General features: G+C 44.0%; 3 protein-coding genes and 1 long non-coding RNA gene across 5 annotated transcripts; 1 reads left to right on the forward strand and 3 right to left on the reverse strand.

The window, feature by feature from the left end:
- Positions 1 to 1,497: 1,497 nt before the first annotated feature.
- Positions 1,498 to 4,314, reverse strand: tpbgl (trophoblast glycoprotein-like). Its single transcript, XM_012838695.3, has 2 exons — positions 3,664 to 4,314; positions 1,498 to 3,433 (listed from the first exon to the last, which is right to left on the reverse strand). Exons 1-2 carry the CDS (start codon positions 3,915 to 3,917, stop codon positions 2,488 to 2,490), a joined length of 1,200 nt encoding a protein of 399 aa, XP_012694149.1. The 5' UTR covers positions 3,918 to 4,314; the 3' UTR covers positions 1,498 to 2,487.
- A 105-nt stretch (positions 4,315 to 4,419) lies between these two features.
- Positions 4,420 to 10,184, reverse strand: tmem222a (transmembrane protein 222a). The gene is made up of 6 exons (XM_012838737.3): positions 10,036 to 10,184; positions 7,751 to 7,835; positions 7,546 to 7,577; positions 7,263 to 7,359; positions 6,879 to 7,009; positions 4,420 to 5,187 (listed from the first exon to the last, which is right to left on the reverse strand). The coding sequence occupies exons 1-6, from the start codon at positions 10,152 to 10,154 to the stop codon at positions 5,100 to 5,102; spliced, it is 552 nt and encodes a 183-aa protein (XP_012694191.1). The 5' UTR covers positions 10,155 to 10,184; the 3' UTR covers positions 4,420 to 5,099.
- LOC116222305 lies at positions 10,183 to 14,703 on the forward strand. The gene is made up of 2 exons (XR_004164588.2): positions 10,183 to 10,264; positions 14,141 to 14,703. It is a non-coding gene; the product is annotated as an uncharacterized LOC116222305 (long non-coding RNA).
- On the reverse strand, positions 11,679 to 21,783 carry wdtc1 (WD and tetratricopeptide repeats 1). Of its 2 annotated transcripts, none has more exons than XM_012838768.3 (16): positions 21,542 to 21,783; positions 20,224 to 20,375; positions 19,971 to 20,054; positions 19,767 to 19,813; positions 19,443 to 19,554; positions 18,999 to 19,186; positions 18,000 to 18,182; positions 17,689 to 17,783; positions 16,768 to 16,883; positions 16,433 to 16,508; positions 16,212 to 16,299; positions 15,728 to 15,901; positions 15,137 to 15,372; positions 14,618 to 14,786; positions 14,223 to 14,415; positions 11,679 to 14,050 (listed from the first exon to the last, which is right to left on the reverse strand). In XM_012838768.3, exons 2-16 carry the CDS (start codon positions 20,287 to 20,289, stop codon positions 13,853 to 13,855), a joined length of 2,025 nt encoding a protein of 674 aa, XP_012694222.1. In that variant the 5' UTR covers positions 20,290 to 20,375; positions 21,542 to 21,783; the 3' UTR covers positions 11,679 to 13,852. The 2 variants fall into 2 exon arrangements, with proteins under 2 accessions (XP_012694222.1, XP_031431619.1); XM_031575759.2 differs by lacking the exon at positions 21,542 to 21,783 and adding an exon at positions 21,361 to 21,519.
- Positions 21,784 to 22,037: the final 254 nt, after the last annotated feature.

Here is a 22,037-nt window from a genome sequence, read left to right on the forward strand (position 1 = left end):
GAAAGGGCTAGTCCTGCCATTTATTTGACATGTGATTCATGACACAAGGGCAATAAGGAGACTGGGTACAGTTGTAACAAGGGGACAGTTGCTTAATTTCTCATCTTGGGTTCAACCTAATGCCATAAAACAAAAATTTTGCAAAATTTCAGCTTGTGTCTCAAGTCAAAAGTTAAAAGTCATTTAATGGGTCAAATGTGCAACTTTTAAAGTGTAACTGCACCCTGAAATGTGTTTTTTCTGAGCAGAAACTAAATAAAATGACTGTACTGTGATGAAGCTAGTGCTGGTGTTAATATTGACAAAATTCACAATTTTATTAAAAAAAATCAACACATGGGTTGATTATATGCCATCTGCTGTTTAAAATCATCCTGAACCCTGCAAAGGCGATGCTGATGTAGAGTTGACCGTTTGGGACTTATCTACGTCATAAAATGGGCGGCCCTCCTCCAACCCCTGCTCATTAGTGTGAGTCTCATTCTCATTTGCTGACGAGACTCTGATTGGAACACATCATTCACAGGAGTGGTCCCACTCCGCCCTTGTGTTGAGATAAAAACTATAGAAAAAGTAAAGCACATGCTTGAATTAGAGAAGTAAATATAGAGACGAGAGGTGTATGTTGCATATAGGTTAAAATGAAAGCATATTTTGCAACAAGGAAAGAAACAAGGCAAAGTGAAAAGTGTTACAACTGTACCCAGTCTCCTCTCCTTCCCGAGATACGGAACCAAGAGTAAGGGGTGTGAATTCCGATGGGTTGTTTGAGTTGAACAACTTATGTATTTTTAGTGCTGACTTTGCAGAGGTCGCCCCCACGTTATCCACCAATTTATTTTAGGGGAAAAATGTGTCGCCCGCACAGCTCTCAAACACCATTACAAAGGTGTACTCATTTGGTTCTCCTGTGGACTTGTGTTTGAGACGGGTCTATTGTAGGAAGGCTGACCTTTCATCAATTTCGCTTTGTAAGGACATACTGTATGTACTTTGTAGAGGACATTTGTCCTAACGTGCGTCCACTCCCTTTCAGTAAAAAGGTTGAACGTCATGTTTTGTACATTGCTGTTCCTGTAGTCCAGCAGTGACAGGGCATGAAGCTATGATAATCCCAAGGTCAAAGGCAGATGTTTGTTGAAACAAATGCATTCCAGGGGGCATCCCTCTCCACACAAAACCACTGAAGGGCACGTTGCTCTACAGGGAAACTAAAGAAGAAAAGTGGGGGTGCCAACAGACTGGCACAATTCAGTATGGATTACTAGCGGCATTCAGTAATCTTCCAAACAGTGTTTGTGAGAGAAGCGGGAGGCCAACCATGGACACTGCCTCTGGATTTATATGATGACAAAACCTGTAACAATGTCATTGTGGGGCCAAAACTTTGTTCCCATTACAAGACAATTAAAGCATTGGGGGAGACATGTCGAAGTGCCCTCTCTGAAAACACAATGAGCTGTATGTATGTGCAGAAAATAAAGAGAAGCAGTAAGATTTGAGAATAACACAGAAGAAAGTTTATTCTCACCAGTGAGCAAATTATATGAACGTGTTCAAATAGACGATGTAAACAACAGCAACAATCAGCAACAGATATACCTGAGAAAAGTAAAAGCGTACTTTGTTTTCCATCTGTGACAAGTTCCACCAACTAATTTATACTAGGCTATACTATTTATTCCATGTTCTCTCTATTTACAAAACCCAGCATTACAACAGTCCTGCAATTTTTGCTTTGGATTTGCTTGTAATGCAACGGCTCATCAGGTCAAATCAGTCCCAGCTGCTAATACTCTCTGAAACTGGACACAGTGTCTGTCTGCTCCGCACTGTACCTCTGTGAGCCTCGCTTCTTAGAGAAAGCACTTAAACACATGCAAATATGGATTGCCTTACAGATGGAGGCATGCACATGCAAAGGGAGCCAGAACTGGTTCTACATTATGCTCTGCAGAACCCCCACAGTCTTCAATTCCTGTCCCATTTTCTCCCCCTTCAGGACTTCATCATACTGCCTACCCTACACCATATGAACCAAGCCATTTGGGAAATGAGGACAAGTACACAATGGGCTGGGGTGAGGGGGCGTGGGGGGGGTAAGCATTGAAACACACAGGCAAGGGGGGCGAAGGGGCACAATACACGAGTTAGAATACAGTATGCCAAGCAGAGGAGAGGGCTTGATATTTTTAGATATTCTTTGCAGTGTGTGAAGAGTCAGCGTATGTAGAGTGTATATTGAGTTTTTTTAACAAGTTCGGTGTGTTGCTAATGTCCTGTTTGTGACTGAATGAAAGGGGGATGCACAGTGCAGTGGCTGGTAACTGATCAAATGGTAGTTTCTGAGTATCCTTTGAAGATCAGTAGATTTTCTAATGAAACTATTTCACCAGTCCTAAAATTCAATGGTCTGCACTGGAGCCAGTCTTCTGCACTCGAAATATCATATGTAGCTGTGTAGTCAACACAAACATGCTTCTCAGGCTACACTGCAACATCAGTGGGAATTTCTGACAAAGAAGTTTTGGTGGGTATCTGGCGACCAGCTTCGAGATTGTTCGTTTTTTCTAGTTTGCCATTGGTGTCAATGTTCCTGATCCTTGGGTCTGAGTCGATCTCGTACCGATACTGGTAACCCTCCAATATGTCCTGACAGCCGTCTCGCATGTCCACGATCCACTTCTTCATGTCCTTGCGGTTGAGGTAGAGGACGAAGCAAAAGACCATACCCACAAATCCACAGACCAGCCCCAGGAACACGTAGGACGTCTGTAGGGCGAAGTCGTCCACCTCTTCCACCACCGTCCCGTCCCAGTAGTCGCAGCCCAGGACCTTCGTGCCGAGAGCCTGCACTGCGACGTTCCGCAGCTGTCCAGGAGAGGCGCAGCGCAGCTTCTCTGGGTCACCCACTCGGACCTTCGAGTTGTTCAGCCAGTTTGTGAAGTTCGTCGTCCCACAGGCGCACAGGTATGGATTGTTCCCCAGCAGCAGCCGAGCCCTGTCGAGCCTCTCCAGTTCGCGAAGCCCCTCGTCGCTGAACGCAGTGAAGCGGTTGCCGGTCAGGTCCAGCACCTCCAGCAGCTCAACGCCCGAGAAAGTGCCGTTGTAGATGGCAACGAGGGAGTTGTTGCCCAGTCGTAGCTGTTTCAAGTTAGGGAGAGGGGAGAACATTGTCGGGGGAAGCAGGGCCAGACTATTCCTGGAGAGGTCGAGGCGGCGGAGGCTCCCTAAGCCGCCCCACCGGAACGCAGTAATGAGGTCAGTGAGTGAACTGTGATTGTAGAGAGAGTTGCTGAGGTTGAGCTCTTGTAGAGGACTGCCCGGCACGATAAAAGCTTCAGGGTGAATCAGGGCGAGCTGGTTGTCGTTCAGGTTCAGGAAGCGCAGCATGGTCAGAGAGGAGAACGTATGGGATGCTACTTCTGTGATCCTAGGGAAAAGAACGCTGCTTTTCAGTGTGCATCACTGACATACAATTATGTATCACTGTTGCGCTACACAAAGCAGTCAAGCCTACTACAAAGATGAGTAAACCACAAAAGCACAACACAACTTGGAAACTTGGAGAACACATATTGTTGTGGCTTTATCAGTATAAAAACATACACAACCCACAGACTGTTTTTATCAGGAAAATAAATTTACATTTTATGCACTTACCCATTGTTGCTTAAAGTCAAAGAGGTAACATTTTCCAGCCCTCGAAAAGAGTCGTACCCAATTCTTGGAATCAAGTTCCCTGTAATGAATAAATGGGTGGTATATCCTGGGATGCCATCGGGCACAACCCGGAGATCCTGAGACACGCACTGAACTGTTCTGGAGGCTTCGAAGCACTGACAACCCGACGGACACTCAGCGGAACATGAGAACGACCCGAGGATCACAGATAAAATGATTACACACCTGCGCATTTTGCGAAGTTAAGAATAGTTTGTTCTCGCCTCAATTGAACTGATGCAAATGTACGTAATCAGTTCTTTTCCGGTGGATTTGGTCGCCAGCTCTTGACAAACTAGTTTCCCAGTAGTTTTATAGCAAAAATGTATCTTTCTCCGTGTCTTTATTTCATGTACGTAGTCCCCACGTTTCTTCTAACCAGTTTACCAATGTAACGGGACTGTATACAACACGGCCCTTGCGATAGAGGCAGGGAAAGCGAGTCCGTGCAATGCTGTGGCTCAGACAACACACAGGTGTGTGTGTAGTGTTTAGAAATATTGCTCTGCTGCACAGAACCAGTATAACGGACAGGTGGTGCAAATCTCCAGGGGCCATCTCTCTTAAAGGGGCAGGGTCCGTAAAGACGACACTGCTGCAAATACAGGTATATGGATAATCTGATCATAACAGCCGAAAACGTTGCGATTCTTCATTATGAGCCTCTGAAATCATATTTTGAATTGGTTGAATTAGTTAATTTTACAGACCATGTTTGTATTTATTTTCATCTTTATATACAGCATAGCATTAACATCAGAGTACAATGAGTCCTTCAATCCATGCATCAATTACGTACCAAGTCAGTAAAAAAACGTGAATAAACAAAATACAATCTTTTTAAAAAGTCCCTGTAGTACCTGCCATGAATCTTCAATTAATTAAAACACTCAGAACTGAAGCCGGTGACAGTCACGAGTGCACCAAGAAGAATGGGCTTTTGCTCAGATATGAAAATATGGGCTGGCATTTATCCAAGTATCATAGATTTTGCTGTAACCGGTTTGTGAATACAATACATAGATTACAGAATTTCTGGCTGTCTGAAACCCACTGTTTATCAAACCTGAACAAGCACATGTGGATGTGTGGACACAGTTGGGGTGATCCGCATCCATGTCTGAAACGCTCTGTAGCGTTCTCCAGGGTACAGAGGACTGGCATACAGTCAGTCATCAATATACAGTCTACAGCAGGACATCCAGTTTAGAGAGGACAACAAATGGAAGCATAGGTGTGGATTCACAATCAATGATCATTTTGCTTGTCGGTTTGTTATAACTGTAGATGTCCTGTGTCTTTGCTTTTTTTTTTAAGCAGTCCTGAATTCCTTCATGCATGTGTTTCTGTCCACACGCCTGTTTCCTGCGTCTCAGTTATCGCAGGTTGAAAGCCAGGGCGATGGTGACGACCACTCCGGTCAGCATCAGGAAGGGCAGCCAAGTCTTTAGGAACCCCACGAAGCTGAAGGACAGAGGGAGAAACATGGAGAAAGGGTAAAGAGATGGAGAGAGAGAGAGAGAGAGAGAGAGAGTGAAACAGAGGAGGAGGAAAACAGAGGGACAGACTTATACTGTAACAGCAAATAAAAACAAACCCCATCCATTGCCCTGCGCGCCAAAATAACATATTTTGCAGCTGAAACCAAAACACATTTATCAGCCACTACTGGCAGTCAAGGACACCGTGAGGGGAGGGGGGGGGGTACATCCCATGGGTATGGCAGAAGTCCCCCTCCATGCCTGCACACCCCCACACGCCACCCTCCCCTCTCCGTCGTGTCATCCTGTCCTCTCCCACAAAACCTCCAGTACACAGTCTGGGTGAAGTGCGTAGCACAAGGGGGACCCAGCACACTCCAATGATTAATTGCCTGTGCCCCTCTCAGCCAGAGGACAGCCTATCCTACCCCCCTCTTCTCTCCCCTTCCCCACTGCCAGCTGGTGGACTCAGCACAAAGCCGCGATGACGGCTCTCCTCAGAGCAGGCGACAGGTGCACCAAGTTCCTCGGCAATAAGCACGTTTTACGTGGCAACGAGACAGTCAAGGACTGGGACTACCCTGTTCATTGTGTGGTGTCTGTGTGTGTGTGAGTGTGTGTGTGGGTAACGGTGATCTAATGATTTCAATCAGATGGGTGCAAAGTTGTTTTTTTCCCCTCAGTTATACACAGGAAAGATGATCATTTCCTTGTGCTATTGGTTGGGGACTTCCTACAGTGGCCAATGCTCTCACCATCACATGCAAGTACTCATATTCAACAAACCAAGTTAACACTGCCCAGCGCCATGGATAACAACAGGCCAACCATAGATCCTGAGCAGCAGGAATCAACAACAATGCTCAACTGTCTGGTGCCCGTCACAACATGCGTTGAATGTTGCACCCGGGATCTGTAAAGGCCTTCCTTCACAGTACAACAGGCGATGTCTGCAGCGTGCTAAACACAACAACAACATTGCCCAACCATAGAACCTAAGCAGCAGGATACAACAACAAAGCTGCCTTTGTGATCATGTCACTGAGGTTTTCAAGCAGGCCGCTTCCTTCATCAGTGTATGGTTGAATTAGGCTCACGTCACCTACAGAAGGCTCAACTGTGGTGTGTGGTGTCACACCCACCCCCCTCCATACTCTCCATGCGTTATGACACATTCCACTACCTTTCACCTGCTTCCTTAATCGCATCTTCAAAGGGTATTGTTAACTCAATAAAGTAAACAATGCGCTCACACTCAACACTATGTCTGGTCTCATAGCAGTCACAACAATACACTGTGGAACTTGAAGTTGTCTTGTTCTGACATCAGCCTGGAATCTCCAATCTTTGCCCTATTTGCCAGTACTGTGTGTATGTGTCTGGTGTCCAAATATAATGCTTAGATAAGTAGGGATGTTTTCAGACCAATATTTGTTTGCTTTTTTTGTGTGGATCCGAGTAAGATTCCTGTGTTCTGGTCAAACAAACCCAGCCAGGGTGGTAAATGCACTACTGTTTGCTTCAAACACACTTAAGCTTGCAGATGGCTCAATCTAAGACCACTAATGCTTATCATCATAAAGACTTACAACCTGTTGTGAGCATTAAAAACATAATGCAAAAATTCAACAAACGTGAGTGTCAAGTGTATGTCTGACAAGCATTTACACTCACCTGACATGTTTGCTGTAGATGAGCGTGAACAAGCAGAGGTTGACCATGTTCCAAGAGGAACTGTTGTTATAGCGCATTAAATTGAGGGCCATGGCCACATGGGAATGACAGTTGTCGCAACACAGATTGTGCTGTGAATAGAGTATCAAAAAAATTGTTACAGTTAGTTACTTAGAGTAGTTATAGTACACTTCATTGTACTTGTGCAAAAGGGCACTCAAATACACAGTAAAACAATAGGCATGTTCTGCATTATTGACTATACAATATCAACTTGTGCTATAGTTTAGAGTGGGGAGCATGTTTTCATTCACTATGCTAATCTGTGGAGAAAGGCCTTGTTTTGCTGGGAATACAGAGGAGACAGGCATGCTTTGGCTCTACCATTCTGTGTTTGTATTCTTCAGAGGCATCGAGCACTGCCACGTCCCAAGCATTGGTGCTTCCACTGTACACCTTGGTGACATCCAGCTTCCAGTACCTACAGTACAAAAACACACAAGACTAAATCTCAGAATCACACGCTACGTTCCGTACGGAAAAAAAACAACACACACACGAGAAATTGTATCCTCTTGTCCTGTCATGTACTGTCCTGAACTGTACAGCACTGTTCATGTAACAAGTGACAACTCTCTACTTCATGTCACTAAGATGCGTAACGTACTTTGTTGGTCTCCCAAAGGCCATATTGTCTTCCTAAAAACAGAAAAAGAAAAAAGAAACGTAATTGTAAAATCACATAACAGCAATGGTACGAGACAATTATAATACCACAAAGCAATTTTACACACATTAAATCACATTTCTCCCTTTGGTAATAATCAGCTCACTGTCGGAACTCATTACAGTGTACCAGGTTATGCACTTACAGAAACAAAATATGGTCCAGCAAAATCTCGAATAATCCCACTGGATGTGCAGATCCCCATGTGACCGATGAAAGGAAAGAACCACCTACACAAGCAACACACAACAGGTCAGTCAAGGTGAACCACTAAAAAGTCTCTTCAGAGCACTGACACATAACACATCTACATTATGTTATAATAATCAAATCAAATATATTATCCACCAAAAAATGTGGGTAGGAACTTTTCCATGTCTTTCGCACTTGCCATGCACTTTAACCTGATGTTCTCAGCGAGGGAGTCCCTGGGTTCCAGTTTAACTGGTTATCATGTTAACTGGTGATGTCCACTGACTGTTTTGCTGGTGTTGTCTTCCTCTGTTCCAGATGTGCACAAACGCAGATTGGTCAAATCCTATAAATCTAGTTCAAAGTCAAATCGGATGCCCCACTTTGTTGTTCAATAAAGGCAAATATGTTTTGTGTCAGTGTTTCAGCAGTCAGATTGTCTGCAGCCAGTGCCCGTAAACTGCAGCATAACTGATGCCTGCAAAAAAGTATAACTTTATGTAAATGTAATGAAAATATTCACTGCGGGATTCAAACTCAGTCCTGCTTTGAAAAGGTGTGGACTACCGGCCTGATGTCTTACTGCTTTGAAATGGCAAATCATTCAAATTCACAACTTTTTGTTGTATTATGCTCCCAAGAAACAGCTACACCTATGTTAACTTTTGTGAGTAACAGGTCATCACAACTGACTATGTGATTTGGTGACAGTAAGCTGTCTTAGACGCGAAACTGATTTAGTGACAGTAGGCTCTATCCTAACCATAAATAATGACACTGACACAAAACATTTTGAACATATTGAACAACAAAGCAGAGCATCAGATTTGAGTTTGAACAAGATTTATAGGATTGACCAATCTGTGGTCGTGCACATCTGCAACAGAGGGAGGTAACACCAGCGAAGAAGTGAAGAACAATGTCGTTGCGCTAGATGAATAATACATTTACACATTCTACTTGCTCTGTCTTCGTGTCGGTCCCTCCAGGATGCAATGGAGACACAATAATTCTCATTTTAGATGTGTCCTCTGATTTCACAATTTTCTTAGACCATTTACAATCACACCACCACCTTTTCTCTCCGGAGTATTTAAGGGTCTTTTGGAGCCATTTCTCATAATCCACAAGTGATTATGACAATTCTGAGCCTAAAACTGTTAGTTGTCAGTGAGTTGAATTGGAGAAGAAATTACATAATTTCAGCCCATTCAGCTACCTGTCAAAATGTACAGCCTGGTTGCTAGCTTCCTAAACAAACTAAGGACATTTTTTAAATACAGAAGTGTAATTTCTATGAAATGATAACTAGCTAACTAACGTAACTGGTGTTATTTAAACTCATCAACATCTCTACTAATAAGTCACAACAAGTGAAAGTCCTTAGCCGCTAGCTGGTTGGCTGATGTTAGCACTAATGTAGACACACGCTCTGCCAGCTGTAAACTAGGTAGTCTGGATCTGGCTTTCCCAAACCATTTCAAATCAACATTAAAAGCAGCCTATATTTCCCCCAATGCCAGCGTTACGTTTACATATCTGACTGGTTATCAAAAGATTTTCCCAAACCATTTAAACATTGAACTGAAATATTGAAGTCTGTAACACGTCTTATAATATTAGCTGTGCTTCTTGAGACTTGCAATTAGAGGGATTACGATATTTCTGAATTCGCTAATCGGAGGCCACTCAGAGTGGACCAGCAATCCATTTTGCGAACACATTCCAGACAATAATCACAGCGAAATCTGTCAGGCTACCAGTTAACATGATAACCAGTTGGAACACCTGGTTACATTTTCCCCCAATTTATCTGTGGCTAAACATGAAATAAGACTAGCTAATCCTTTCTCACTATAACTATTTGATGAATTCATATATTTAGTCTACCAAAGACAAACGCATCACAGACACCTAGATGTCCCACTGCTTGTACGTTAGCAGATAACAAACGTTCATGGAATGCTATTTACTGTCAGTTATGCTATACGCAGAGTTATTAGGGAAGCTTAGCCCAAAAAGTGAGTTCAACGTAGATCATATTACTTTATGCGTGCTTTTCTGTGCTCGATCACTGTAATCTCTATTTCTAGCGCTGCATATCTACCTTGAAGACGTCAAAACGGGTTTATGAAATCGATTTATTGATTGCCATACACTCCATGTATGTGATGCTTAATGAAGCGTTTCCATGAAACAACATTTACCGGTTCACCTCGAACAACACTCGCTACTCACGTTAGGACAGGAATCGGTGTCCAAACAATACAATACGGATAACGGCTCATTTCTTTATCTATTTTCTCGAAACCTCCATGGAAATTCTTCATGGCGTCTACTTCGGGCACATCCGCCATCACAATCTGTCAACTGATGACGCAACACGTTTAACTAGGGGCTCGGCGCAACTGCGCAACTGCAAATCCTTATAACGTATGGATCTTCTTACAGCTATGAATTCCATCTGGTGAGTGTTTTGATTATCATTATGTTTCAGTCCGACATTTTTCTACAGGAGGGCTTTTGTGATCTCTCCATATAGTTCTTCTGTTGCCCTTTTAAATAACAAAATCATCACGTCCAACACAGAAACACAGTGTGGCTGCATAACCTCTTTTTTGTAAGCCATCGTTGTCTGTCCATTGAACGGCCAATACATTACCTCAACTGAGAGAAACACCTTTAGTTCACTTTACTTATCTTTTTGGTTGAGATAGCACATTTCAGTTTCAAATATGAATTTAGAGTTTAAAATTTGAGTTAAAATAGGATGGCTAGATTATAGGCTATTTAAAACAATACCATGTAGCCTACATTTAAATGCAACATTAACTACCTAACCGTTAATTCAAATGTATGCTGCTGACGTTTTAATTCGGATTAGACAAAAACACTGACCCATTTTGGCTTGCCAGTTCTGACACCACCGCCACCTGCCAGTGTTTGTACCCCATTTTTATTATTATTTGTTGTACTACTGGCCATGTTCTGGGATTCCATGCTGCTTGCTTCATCATCGCTGACGTTTAGGTGAAACATGGCTCAGTTCCACAACGCCCGACAGGCGCATGGAAACTGGGGCACAGGTGGAGGATCCGGGCAGAGCGCCAGTCCCCGGAATGGGAACGGACAGAGGGCAGAGACGGTGGTGTGTGTGTGTGTGTGGTGGGGAGGTAGGAACAGACCAGCACGATGCATATATGGGGCAATTTACCAGCAGTCATAATAGTGCTGAGCGCAATCCTGCACACTGTGTAGGCCCACGGAGCCCATGCTAGGAGAGAGTGAAATATTTAGTCCTCTGTCGTATGTGGGCCAGCGGAGTGGGTCGCCACACGCTCCTCTCCCCACCCCTGGTGACAGATAATGCATCACACACGCGGCGGAAACAAACTATTCAGCAAAAGGGCAAGGCCGGTGAGAAATGGAGACCAAGCCATATGGGCACACCGAGTTCATCATGTGCGGAGGCAGGGGAATGTCGGGGCTGACGAACAAGTAATCCATCCACCGGAGAGGAGGCGCGGGCAGGAAGCGAAAACTTGCACACTGCGGTACCTTTAGATGTTTCACTACTTATTTAAGAGGACAACTCATCTCAGGCCAAGGAAGTGAGATCATGACTTGTATTTTTTTTAAAAGGATAGGTCTACTTCAACGAAAAATAACAGGATGCTTTGCATGTCCTTCCAAAAGAATGTCAAATTGGGTTCCTTTCCTGTTGAGACAAATTGAGACGTAAAAACCATGGGATTACTTCTGGTATAGTTGTAAGGTTGAGGATGGTAACGGTAATTCTAGTTTTGGGGTGACCTCTCTCATTCATGTTGTTCTCTTAAAAATAAACATATAAGGAAAATGCAACAGTCACAACGGTAGCCTACTGTTCAACAATATATCTTTTATTATTATGCCCCTCTTGCAGCAAACTGAGTGACAATTCTCAAAAGGAAATGAAAAGTTGAACAAGAAAACAAAGAGATATCTTATCAAAGAAATACAGATGGAAGCCTTGGTTTTGACTACGTGCGTATTTCAGCAGATTTTTCCATTTTGTCTTCATTGTTGCTTGCTAAATCTAGGGCTTTGCCGAGCTGGAGGAGAAAGTGTTTGTTAGGGGGTCAGAGGTCAGCTTCCCAGCTCCCTACTGACTAGTTATGAGCAACAGCTGTAACAATCTCCTCCACACAAAACAGCTTGCCTGCATATTGTTAGACAGTGATGATCAACTGAATTCTAACAAAAAGGTCTGAAAGAGCAAAAAAAAAAAAAAAAACCAGATAAATCACCCCTGAAATCACTTGAGGCCGTTAACTGCACCGGAGGTGAAACGGGACCTCATGAATGCTGGAAACAATTCTCCCCCCTGTTTGTGCAGTTGTTTTGTTTAGGTGGTACTTGTGACTGGAAAAAGCTGTCAGTTTTGTAATTTCTCCTTATTGTTTTTTTTTTCTTTCTACAAAACAAGTCTGGCAGAATTATCTCTTTCACAAGCTCTTTCCCAAACTTCACAAGTTACTCAGTTTTTTTTTCTTCATTTTTTGTGACACTTTTTGGAGAGTTGATCAGTTTCATTAACTCTACTTCATGAAAAGAAAGCCCTCCCACAAGGTAACAGTCAGTGATTTAAATCAGTCCTGTAAAAATGAGACATTTTTTTTTGCATACCTTTGTACTTGCACTGTTTTCATATCCATGAGAAGCACTCAAAACTCCAGTTAAACTTGTTGACAACAGACGGAAAGGTAGCAACACTGAATCCTGGGCATTGAAATGTTTTTTTATAACAGGTAGAGGCTCTTCCCTCTGACACTCATTCTCACTCCATCAAGACTTCACAACTGTCTAAACAAATGAAAATCCAAGTTTCACACTACTGGTAACACTGAACCGTTTTGTCTTTTTTCTTACTTTAAAAAACAAAACAAAGGAGGACAAAACAAAAATAATATGCAATCTTTTACAAATATTTAATTTGAATTAAGTTAGGCTCATTGTCTTCTTCCTAATAGTCCTTCCCAGCCACAGAATCATCATCATCATCATCATCAACATCATGTGACGATGCCCAGCCTGAAATAAAAAACACACCAAGTGTGACCTCTTCACCTGCTGTTATAGAGCCACACACCTCAACTCCATGAAACACAGCAACCAAAGTGCCTTTGACCAAAGACCCAACCAACACTAAAGAAAACTGACTTTGGAACAAAGCTTTGAACCCGCCAATCCCCTCAAGTGCCAATCAGAATATTAAAGTACGAGAGACGGGACCTCTGCACATTCCTAGTCTAGTGAATGTGTTGCTACAGAGGCGAGGGTGTGCCAGGTGCCTAAAGTGTCCTATCTGACAGTGCTGTGGGAACAGAGGGAGGGCTCTTGAGAGGCGCGTTCTCTCCATAGAGTGACCTCGTTGCTGGGGAAATAGGGAGATCTCTCTGATAGCAGCATGGAGCAGCAGCAGGCTGACCCGACAGCACCACGCACCTTGCCACCACATCCCCACCCCCACAGGTGATCCTTACCCCAACCCCCCCCCCCCCCCCCACCCTGAGGGAAGTTTCCAACCGTCATCTCCCAGGGTTGGCGGTGGTTGGTGGACATGGGCCAGGCGGATGTTTGTGTGGGTGAGACTGCACCGCGCTAGGTGGAGCCACTCTGCTCCTTCCTCATTTAAGAAAGGGGGCTGCTGGGGGGAGTGCACATGAGCGAATAATATTGAATACAAAACAAAAACAAAAATGGTCACACAACATCTACAGCGGTAGTTCACTGTTTCTATTTGCTTTGCATTTTTGTTTAGGTTTTGTTTGTTTTTTTCCCCCACAAAGCACATGTGCGTAAACATGAGGTGATGCATGGGGAGGGACAGGAAGTCTGAGTGGCTGTGGTGTTGGGCGGCTGCTCGTCTCGGCTGGCTAGCATTCCCTCTCGCTCCAGTGGTGAGTAAGGAGCGTGACGGGCTGGCTGTGGGTACAAGTGTAGGTTTTGTGGGAAACCCTCGCGGTGCAGCGTCGTGGTGGTGGTGGTGGTCGGGCTGCCTGGGTCGCCAGTCCTAGCTGGGCCGGCACTGCACCTGGCCCTCAGAGCTGTCCTCCTCATCCGAGCCCTCGGGCCCGCGGCTGCTCAGGCCGGTGATGCGGTAGCCCATGTTCAGCAGCATCACCTCAAGAGGGTCGGCGTTCATGCGCCGCTGGTTGGCCTGCGCCGCCCCGTCCATGTCCTCCACCACGCGCCCGTTCTCCCGCTCCGACTGGGGACAAAGATAAACACATAAACATTAATTAGTTTGACACGAAACAATCCGCACATTGATGACTAATCATTTTTTTCAATCCTGCAGGAAAGTTAAAAACATGAAAACGTCAAACAACAAAATGTAGTGAACTTCAACTGAAGTCCGTGTGAGAGAATCTGAAGCGCACCTCTGGCCTGGGGCTCCACAGACGCACCACTGGGTCGATGCCACTGGTTGCCAGGAAACAGCAGCTGGGGTGGGGCTGCAGGCAGTTCACTATGGACTCATCCCCCTGCAGGATACGCACCAGGTTGGTGGTCTCCTTCTCCCAGATGAAGAAGGAGCCGTCGTCTGAGCCGCTCACAATATACTGCCCTTCACTGGAAGGGGTAGGGACACACACACACACACACGTTGTAAATGGTGTGAAAAAATAAGAGAAAAAACAACAGAATAGCCCACAACTTCGTCATGTATCGGTCAGACTGCACATATAGATCTGCACACAGACAAATGCATAATAATAAGTCAGCCTTCAGCATGAGACGGGGTTGAAGCCGTCAGGCCAGGGATCAGACTGACCTGCCGAAGAAGTTGGCCTCTTTGATGTCAGTGGTGGTGTTGCAGTGGCCGCAGTAGCGGTGCTTATAGTCAAAGCTCCGCTCTCTGAGCACGATCTCGTCTTCCAGGATGGACTCCTTCCGGCTGAAGTTGTGGAAACGGATGGAGCTGTTCCCTTTCTTCTCTTCCGCTTGATTCATATTAAATTAATACATACATTGTATTTTCAAATATATAATAAATATGAAACATGTAGATTTTGTTGTGAAAAGCATCTTTTTGCATTCATGTTCTGGTCAGACTACACTAATGAAAACTAAGGACAGTAAAACTAACAAGATGGATGCAATGGAAAACTACACTCTCAAATGCAGTACGTTTTCATGCAGAAAAATCATGCAGAAAAAAATAAACAAAAATTGAAAGATTGGAACTTTAGATATGAAAGTTAGGACTTTGACTACTATTAGAGGACTGTATTCAAAGCATTGCTTGATAACACATTGATTCAGACCACAGCTGCCCCAGTAGATAACTTACATGAATCTGTCTTGGCGAAGAGCGCAGCTTTGATGTCCTTGTCTAGGGCGTCACAGGCACTGCTATGCGCCTGTTCTGGAAACTTGCTTTTGAAGTCATCCAGACACTCCAGGGCCTCGGCCACATACTTGAGCTCAAAGAGGCAGCGGGCCAACCGGAAGTGGGCCTTCAGGTGGCTGGGATTCAGAGACAGGGCCTTCAGGCAGTCCCTCAGGGCGTCGTAGTGGTCTCCGTCCCTACATGGGTCAGAGAGCTGCTTAGAGACACTGGTCACAGTGGAGGAAGCCCCGGGGCACACTGCGAGTACGAGTCACAGCTATAGACAGGCTACTGACATTTCATCATGTGCTGTGTGGTGATGATTACTCAATGCTTTAGAAACACCACAATTTCCATGATACCAGTCGTAGGAATGTACTGGACTTCCGCAAAACATGCACAGTCCGTTAGGCAACATCCATTGAGGCAGTAAGCATATTGTAAATCATACTCCAACAGCAGGCGCAATTGTTTAGACAAAGTCATAATCACAGAATGAGATAAGAATTAACAACCTAATCACCGCCTGCCTGGAACAGACCCGTGGCTTACCACTTTCTCTTCATATAGGCTGCGGCGCGGTTGCCGTAGAGCATGGCGTTGCGGCTGGCCTCATGGATGCCAAGGCTGTACAGCTGGATGGCCTGAGTCCACTGCTGACGGGCGAACGCGTCGTTTGCCTGCTGCTTTATCTGCTCCAGGTGAGGGGGCAGCTCAAAAGAGCCACTACAGAGAGAACAGCGGGAAGAAGAGACAGGGGAGTCAGAGAGAGAGAGAGAGAGAGAGAGACAAAATAAGAGAGAGGCAGACACAAGGATAGGGGAGAAGTTATTTTAGGGGTTTGTAGGGGTTAAGAGGGGGGCAATGCAATTCATTTCTGAAGTGTCATATGAAATGCCTAGTATTGACTGTTTATTAAGTTATTATCCATATCTTACATGAACTTCTCACCCACTGAGAGGGTACTTGGACAATACAATCAATTGCTTTTTAAAAAGTCCCTTTCTGAAGCCTTACTAGCAGTTAATGGTGTTACCTGTTCTTGCCGTCAGAGAAGCGGAGACGACTTGCTGGCAGGTGGATGCCATTGGTGACTCCGTTGGTAGTCTTGCCGTTCTGCACCTCTGTGGGGACATTTTGAAAGGTGACCCTAAATTAACACCGTGCAGAGGACGTCAGAGTGGAGCAGAGAGAATATCAACCGTCACACAAATACACACGCGCACACAAACACATCATTTTACTAAGTTATCCTACCCGATGATGATTGGCACTTTTTGGGTATTAGGTAAGTGTACGGCCTCTGTTTGAACGTCAGGTCAAATAGGTAGACCTGCAAACATCACATTGGAACTTCATCAGAGTACTGTTCACCCACTCCAAAACTCAAACCAAGTATTTTACTGGTACAGTAGTCTTTCAGGTACATTTCAATTCAAATGGATGATATACATATACATAACATATACATATGATAGAAAATAAATTTACATACATTACTACACACTATATATTTCAAACAGGCTATAGCCTGAGCTCAAAGTTGAAAGAGAGAGAGAAGATGATTAGTGCCTCTATCTGAGCTAGCTTACCTGTTCTCCTCCCATGTTGACCAACAGCTCTGTGCCGTCAGGACTGAACGTGACATAAGTAGCCACCAACACCCTCAGACGGTTATTGTAGTCAGGCAGCTTCACAGGAAGGTGACCTGCAAACGGTGGGGGAAAAAAACAAAAACGCACCATAGAAAGAGGATCATTATGATGACTCACATAACCCAGCCTAGCAGCTTCATCAAGCTTAATTAAAGCAAATACACAAACAACCTTTTTTTCTACTGTATGTGGAGCTTTACTGTACACAATAAATGATAATACTAATAATACCATGGACTCTATTCACACTCTCTATTTGCCCTGTGGTTCTCTATTTGGGGTTCCGAAAAAGATTGGCGGCCTATTTTAAGGGTCTAGTATAGGCTCAGATTGGGGCCTTTGTCTGAAAACAGCTATCGGCTCTTTAACGGATTCTACTTTGGATACTATTCAGGCTATTGTTGTAAGGTTCCCTATTCTGTGTTCCGAACGAAATTGTTCTCAATTTCTCAATGTTTTTTAATCTATTTTATGTATTTGGTACGTTCTTTTAATTATGTTTTAATTCTGTTTTAAATCTATTTCGTGGACTTTGTCCTTTATTTATTCATTATGTTCTTTAGCTTTTCTTCTTAATCTTCCAACTGTTAAAATGCAATTAAATGATGTTCTTTTTTTTTTGTCTTTCTTTGTTCCTTTTGCTTTTATTTATGTAAAGCACACTGAATTGCCTCAGTGCATGAAATGTGCTACATACATAAACTTGCCTTGCCTAATTTCACATTCACACTCCACTAACACTAGTAAAAACCTTAAGGAACAAAACAATGAACCTCTGTCTTCAAAGAGTAAATGCTGTTTGAACACAGAGCATGACACTGGCCAGGTACTCCCTCATAGAAAGTGAGGGTGTCTCACCTGCAACGTAATACTGCCCAGCTCCATCAGGAATAGGCTTCCGCCTATCACAAAACGTATGCACGCCAGCAGTTGGGTTCTGGGTCATAGACTTCCTGTATTTTGAGAGGCCATACGAGGGGGAGAAAGGTCAGGGGTGAGACAAAAGATGGTTGGGTAATGTGGGGTCAAGCCCATTTTTCCACACCCATATTAATTGTGTAACAATCCAAAAATGGCATCATTCAATACGGTTTGAAAAAATGGGCTTTCGATTTGATGCGGTTTCCATACATCAAAATGAGGTGCTCTGACTGTGTGCTGACGTTCACCTGTGATTGTGAATCATCCGAATGTCATAGAGTCTTACAAAGGGCCCATTGGCCCCTACAGCCAGGTAATTGTTGTCACGAGGATTCACCGCTAGGCACTTGGCTTCTACCAGCTGGCCGCAGTACTCCGTCAGGTCGATGAGTACTTCCGAACGCTTGCTGCTCTCTCGCAAGTCATACTGCCTGTAGGAGAGAAGAGGAGAGGAATAAGGTGAGTGACTTAAATAAAAATATAATTGTTTCGTTTTTTTTAGAAAACAATCTGAACAAGTCTCATCATTTTAGACTGGTTTGATAAACTAGGTTAAGGCAGATCTTGGACTGAAAGCAATGGAATAATCTTGTACTAAGATTAACCTTTGGACAGAAAATATACTTCAGGATTCTAGTAACAAGGCTGTGCAAAGATCAAAAACCCAAACTTGTTCCCTAAATAGCCCAACTGCTTTGATACCAGTACTATCCTAAAAACCTGAATAAGAACGGTCATCAAGGGGTTTAATCTACCTCTGTGACTATTTATATGTGGAGAATCATTTACAGGTGATAAAGTCTTTTTTTTCACACAGGCATTTCTGTCTGAAGGACCATATGTCCACTACACATGAAGCGTAAAACACCACTGAGCAGGCTTCTGTGGACAGGCAATCTCAGGGACTGCCTTGGAACTGCTGGGCCACGCACAGCCTCCCCTCATCGGTCACTGCCAGCCCCTGTGCCTGCCCCCTGATGGGCTACCATAGCCCGCAGCCAGTGAAACATCTGCACCTCATCAGTAAGCCTTAGCGAAGCACGTCAAACCCGCACCAAGTCCCAAGGTTGCTGAAGGCCGTCCCCTGGGGAGACATTAGTGTCAGGGACAGGGAAGGACAAGGGGATGCGAGAGTGGCTCGGGAATGATTGAAGTACAGCCGGAGGCATGTTTACAGTTCAACTGTCCAGCACGTCTCCTGAGTGGGTCATGTGACGTCACAGAGAAAGAGGTCACCGAGAGGTTACCTGATGACACCGTCCTCGGCTGCGCTCCAGAAGGTGTTGGGCCACATGGGAGCCGTGGCGATGCGCTTGACGCGATTGGTGTGGTCGGAGAACATGTGGGTGGTCTCCTTTGCAGTCAGGTCGTGCACGTGCACTTTGGTGTCTGCGGCGCCGGTAATTAGGATGCGGTCGCCAGAGTGGGGCAGGAACTACATACACAGGCAGAGACACACACGGCAAATGTTACTCACGTTCCTACATGGCTGCAATGCATCGTGTCGGCATCTTGAGATAACAATGAGAGGCTGGTGACATGCATAGAAATATAAATTCCTTTCCAGATGGAATTCATGCAGAGTAGAGATATTTATAATTTCCTTCATCAGTAGCTTATATAGTTTAAATAGTGTCCCAGGGAACCAAGAGACTCTGTAACCATGGCAGCCCCGTCTGATGGATAGTTACCTTGACAGAGAAGATGTTAGCTGCATGGCCAGTGTGCATGGTGATCAGCTTCTTGTGTCTGAAAGGATCCCAGACTATGGCGTGCTGGTCATCAGAGCCAGACGCTAACAGACTGAAGCAAAGAAGATGAGTGCATCAAGAATTATTTCTTACTCAGTAAACTGATTCACTGAAATGGGCACCTCTTCAATGTGGAAAAAATAAGCACAGGACTTTAAAGTCACTGAAAGAGACACCTCACACAAAAGACACAAACTCCAAAAAATAAATCAAATACATTTTCAGAACATATTGCATATATTGGAAGAATACAGTAGGACTTACTCTCCTTGTTCATTCCATTCCAGGCAATTCACACAACCAGAGTGACCCTGATGAGACATAAACACACATACACACACAGCAAGAACTTTTTAGAGACCTAGAGAACTTTTTTTATTCCAGTATTGCAAGAAAGAGAACAGCTGGCAACTGCCACTCCAATCAGATGCCCATTATCTCATATCAGGTCTGTCCACATTTCATTACCTGCAGCTCTGCCTCTAGACCCAGTCTCTTGATGAGTGGATCAGTCACTTGGTAGTGCCTCTGGAAGCCCAACGTCCTCTTTTCCTGTGGAGGAATCATTGCATTTATTAGGCAACACCGCTTCTTCAAACACTACTCAGAGGCCTGATGACTTGAACCTGAAACAGTCAAAAAGGTATTAAAATGCACCACTTCTGTGTTTGCACTTTCAGTGTCACCCATCTTTACTGGGTCACTGTTGGTCACAGCTTACCCTGATCTGCCTGTGCAGGAGGTCGCTGGTGATGTTCACCCCAGACATGGTCTCTCCGCAAATCATAGAGCTCAGCCTTGGGATGGGGCGGCTGGGGGGATACCTGGGGTCAAGGGTCAGCAATCGCCTGGCATCTGTGTGGTCCAGAATTTCTGGAAGGTTCCAAAACAGCATACAGGCTATAACATTAGAGAACAGTGGATAACCCATCCTCAATTTAAGATTCTACAAAGATTATTTTCATTCGATCGGAGGCAATGATCCACGACGCTAAGTGGTTTATATGAACTCTCTATGTTGCATGTTGAATATGTTATTATCCATAACATCATATTTTAGTCATAGCACTGGACAGGACATTACTTTCCCACAGGACTATTGCTGTAAATGCATATGTAAACTGTGTGTGCATTTTAACGTTAATCTCACTGTTCTGGCCGTGATCGCTGCTGCACTGGACCTAGGTGGCGTCAACAGTTAACGTCACCTGGTTAAGTTTACTAAGTAGAGTTCAGTACTGAACAGCGATATATTTTTATCATTTTGGCTAAGATATCTTGTTGACAATTGCATAGATGGCGTTGACAGTTACCTCGTTAGGATAACTTACAGGTAACGTTAGTGAAAGGCGACATCATTATCATCTTAGCTCACATACACCTGACAACAACACTAGAAAAGTTTGTAACATAGCTAGCTAGCTAACGTTAGCTAACTTGCCTAGCAAAACAATTCTCACTTGTAATAGAGCAAACGAGATTTATGCTCGAAGACGAAACGTTAATGTCAGCATTAACCTTAGCTGTATTTATTTCCACTTGCTGGCTAGTCTTGACTCTTACGATAACACGGGGATGAAAATGGGTTAACTTAGCTAATATTACCAAGCAAACAAAGTTGGTTCTTTGAAGCTGAGAATGGGAACTCGAGGTCAAATAACATTGGCAGCACCAACCGTATAGAACATTCGGGGCCACAGACTTAGGCAAGTTAGTCAAGTCGGCTGGCTAACTATGTGCCAGTGCAACTTGCTTAATTATTTGACATCATTAGTTCAGGTAGGCTCATTTAGCGATCAAGCTAGCTAAGAACTAGGGCTATGGTTGACTTATGTCGCGTATACGCTAGGAAGCTAACCTTGTTTATGTTAGCCATGAACAGAACTTCAACGTTAAGCTTTCTGTTATTTCACCCTGTGCACATATCGCAGACTCTGCATCTGTTGACGACACTGTCAAATTCTTCGAGACTCGCTGATGTTGTACTTTTTAAATCCCTCGTCAGCTAGCTAGAGTTAGCGACTTGATTCGCGACTTACCTGTGTATCTGGCCTAGACGGTGTTGGTGGACCGCGACAAGCCTCACGACAAGCCTTCCACTGAAGAAACTACGCTGTTGAAAATCTAAAGGGACAAAGTCCCTTAAGGATATTCAACTCCCTGTAAACTGAAATCCAACATATTCTTGTTTTATTTATGAATACACAGCTGACAGTCTATCGCCATCATATTGCCATTACTGCATTGATCCCACCCCTCTTTTAGTACGTGAACAACTTAAGGACTCGCTGCGTTGATTACGTTTACGAAAGAAATGGCCGTAAAGCACATCGTGAATTCCTATGTGGCGTTGGTTTTGTCATAACATGTCAGTATAATCGGCCAATAAAATGCTAGAATTTAGAAGAAATAGCGTTAGTGGATGTAGAGAACAGCCCATGTGATCTAACTGTCAATAAAACTATACTGTCTATACAAATATAATTTTGAAAGTATTAAACAATGAAACAGTTTATGTAATAAATAGCCTTAATC

The sequence above is a fragment of the Clupea harengus genome, chromosome 11, assembly GCF_900700415.2.
Source record: "Clupea harengus chromosome 11, Ch_v2.0.2, whole genome shotgun sequence".
Taxonomy (NCBI): Eukaryota; Metazoa; Chordata; class Actinopteri; order Clupeiformes; family Clupeidae; genus Clupea; species Clupea harengus.

Bases quoted from the DNA above. Each gene is read 5' to 3' on its own strand.
- wdtc1 (XM_012838768.3), bottom strand. From the start codon at position 20,289: ATGATTTGCGGAGAGACCATGTCTGGGGTGAACATCACCAGCGACCTC. The intron at 20,055-20,223 runs GTAAGCTGTGAC...ATTCCTCCACAG, and splicing joins TCCTGCACAGGCAGATCAGG to GAAAAGAGGACGTTGGGCTT. The intron at 18,183-18,998 runs GTAACCTCTCGG...TCTCTCCTACAG, and splicing joins GCCGAGGACGGTGTCATCAG to GCAGTATGACTTGCGAGAGA.
- tmem222a (XM_012838737.3), bottom strand. From the start codon at position 10,154: ATGGCGGATGTGCCCGAAGTAGACGCCATGAAGAATTTCCATGGAGGT. The intron at 7,836-10,035 runs GTGAGTAGCGAG...TTGCTTGTGTAG, and splicing joins ACACCGATTCCTGTCCTAAC to GTGGTTCTTTCCTTTCATCG. The intron at 7,010-7,262 runs GTAGAGCCAAAG...CTCTATTCACAG, and splicing joins AAGAATACAAACACAGAATG to CACAATCTGTGTTGCGACAA.
- tpbgl (XM_012838695.3), bottom strand. From the start codon at position 3,917: ATGCGCAGGTGTGTAATCATTTTATCTGTGATCCTCGGGTCGTTCTCA. The intron at 3,434-3,663 runs GTAAGTGCATAA...TCTTTTCCCTAG, and splicing joins TTGACTTTAAGCAACAATGG to GATCACAGAAGTAGCATCCC.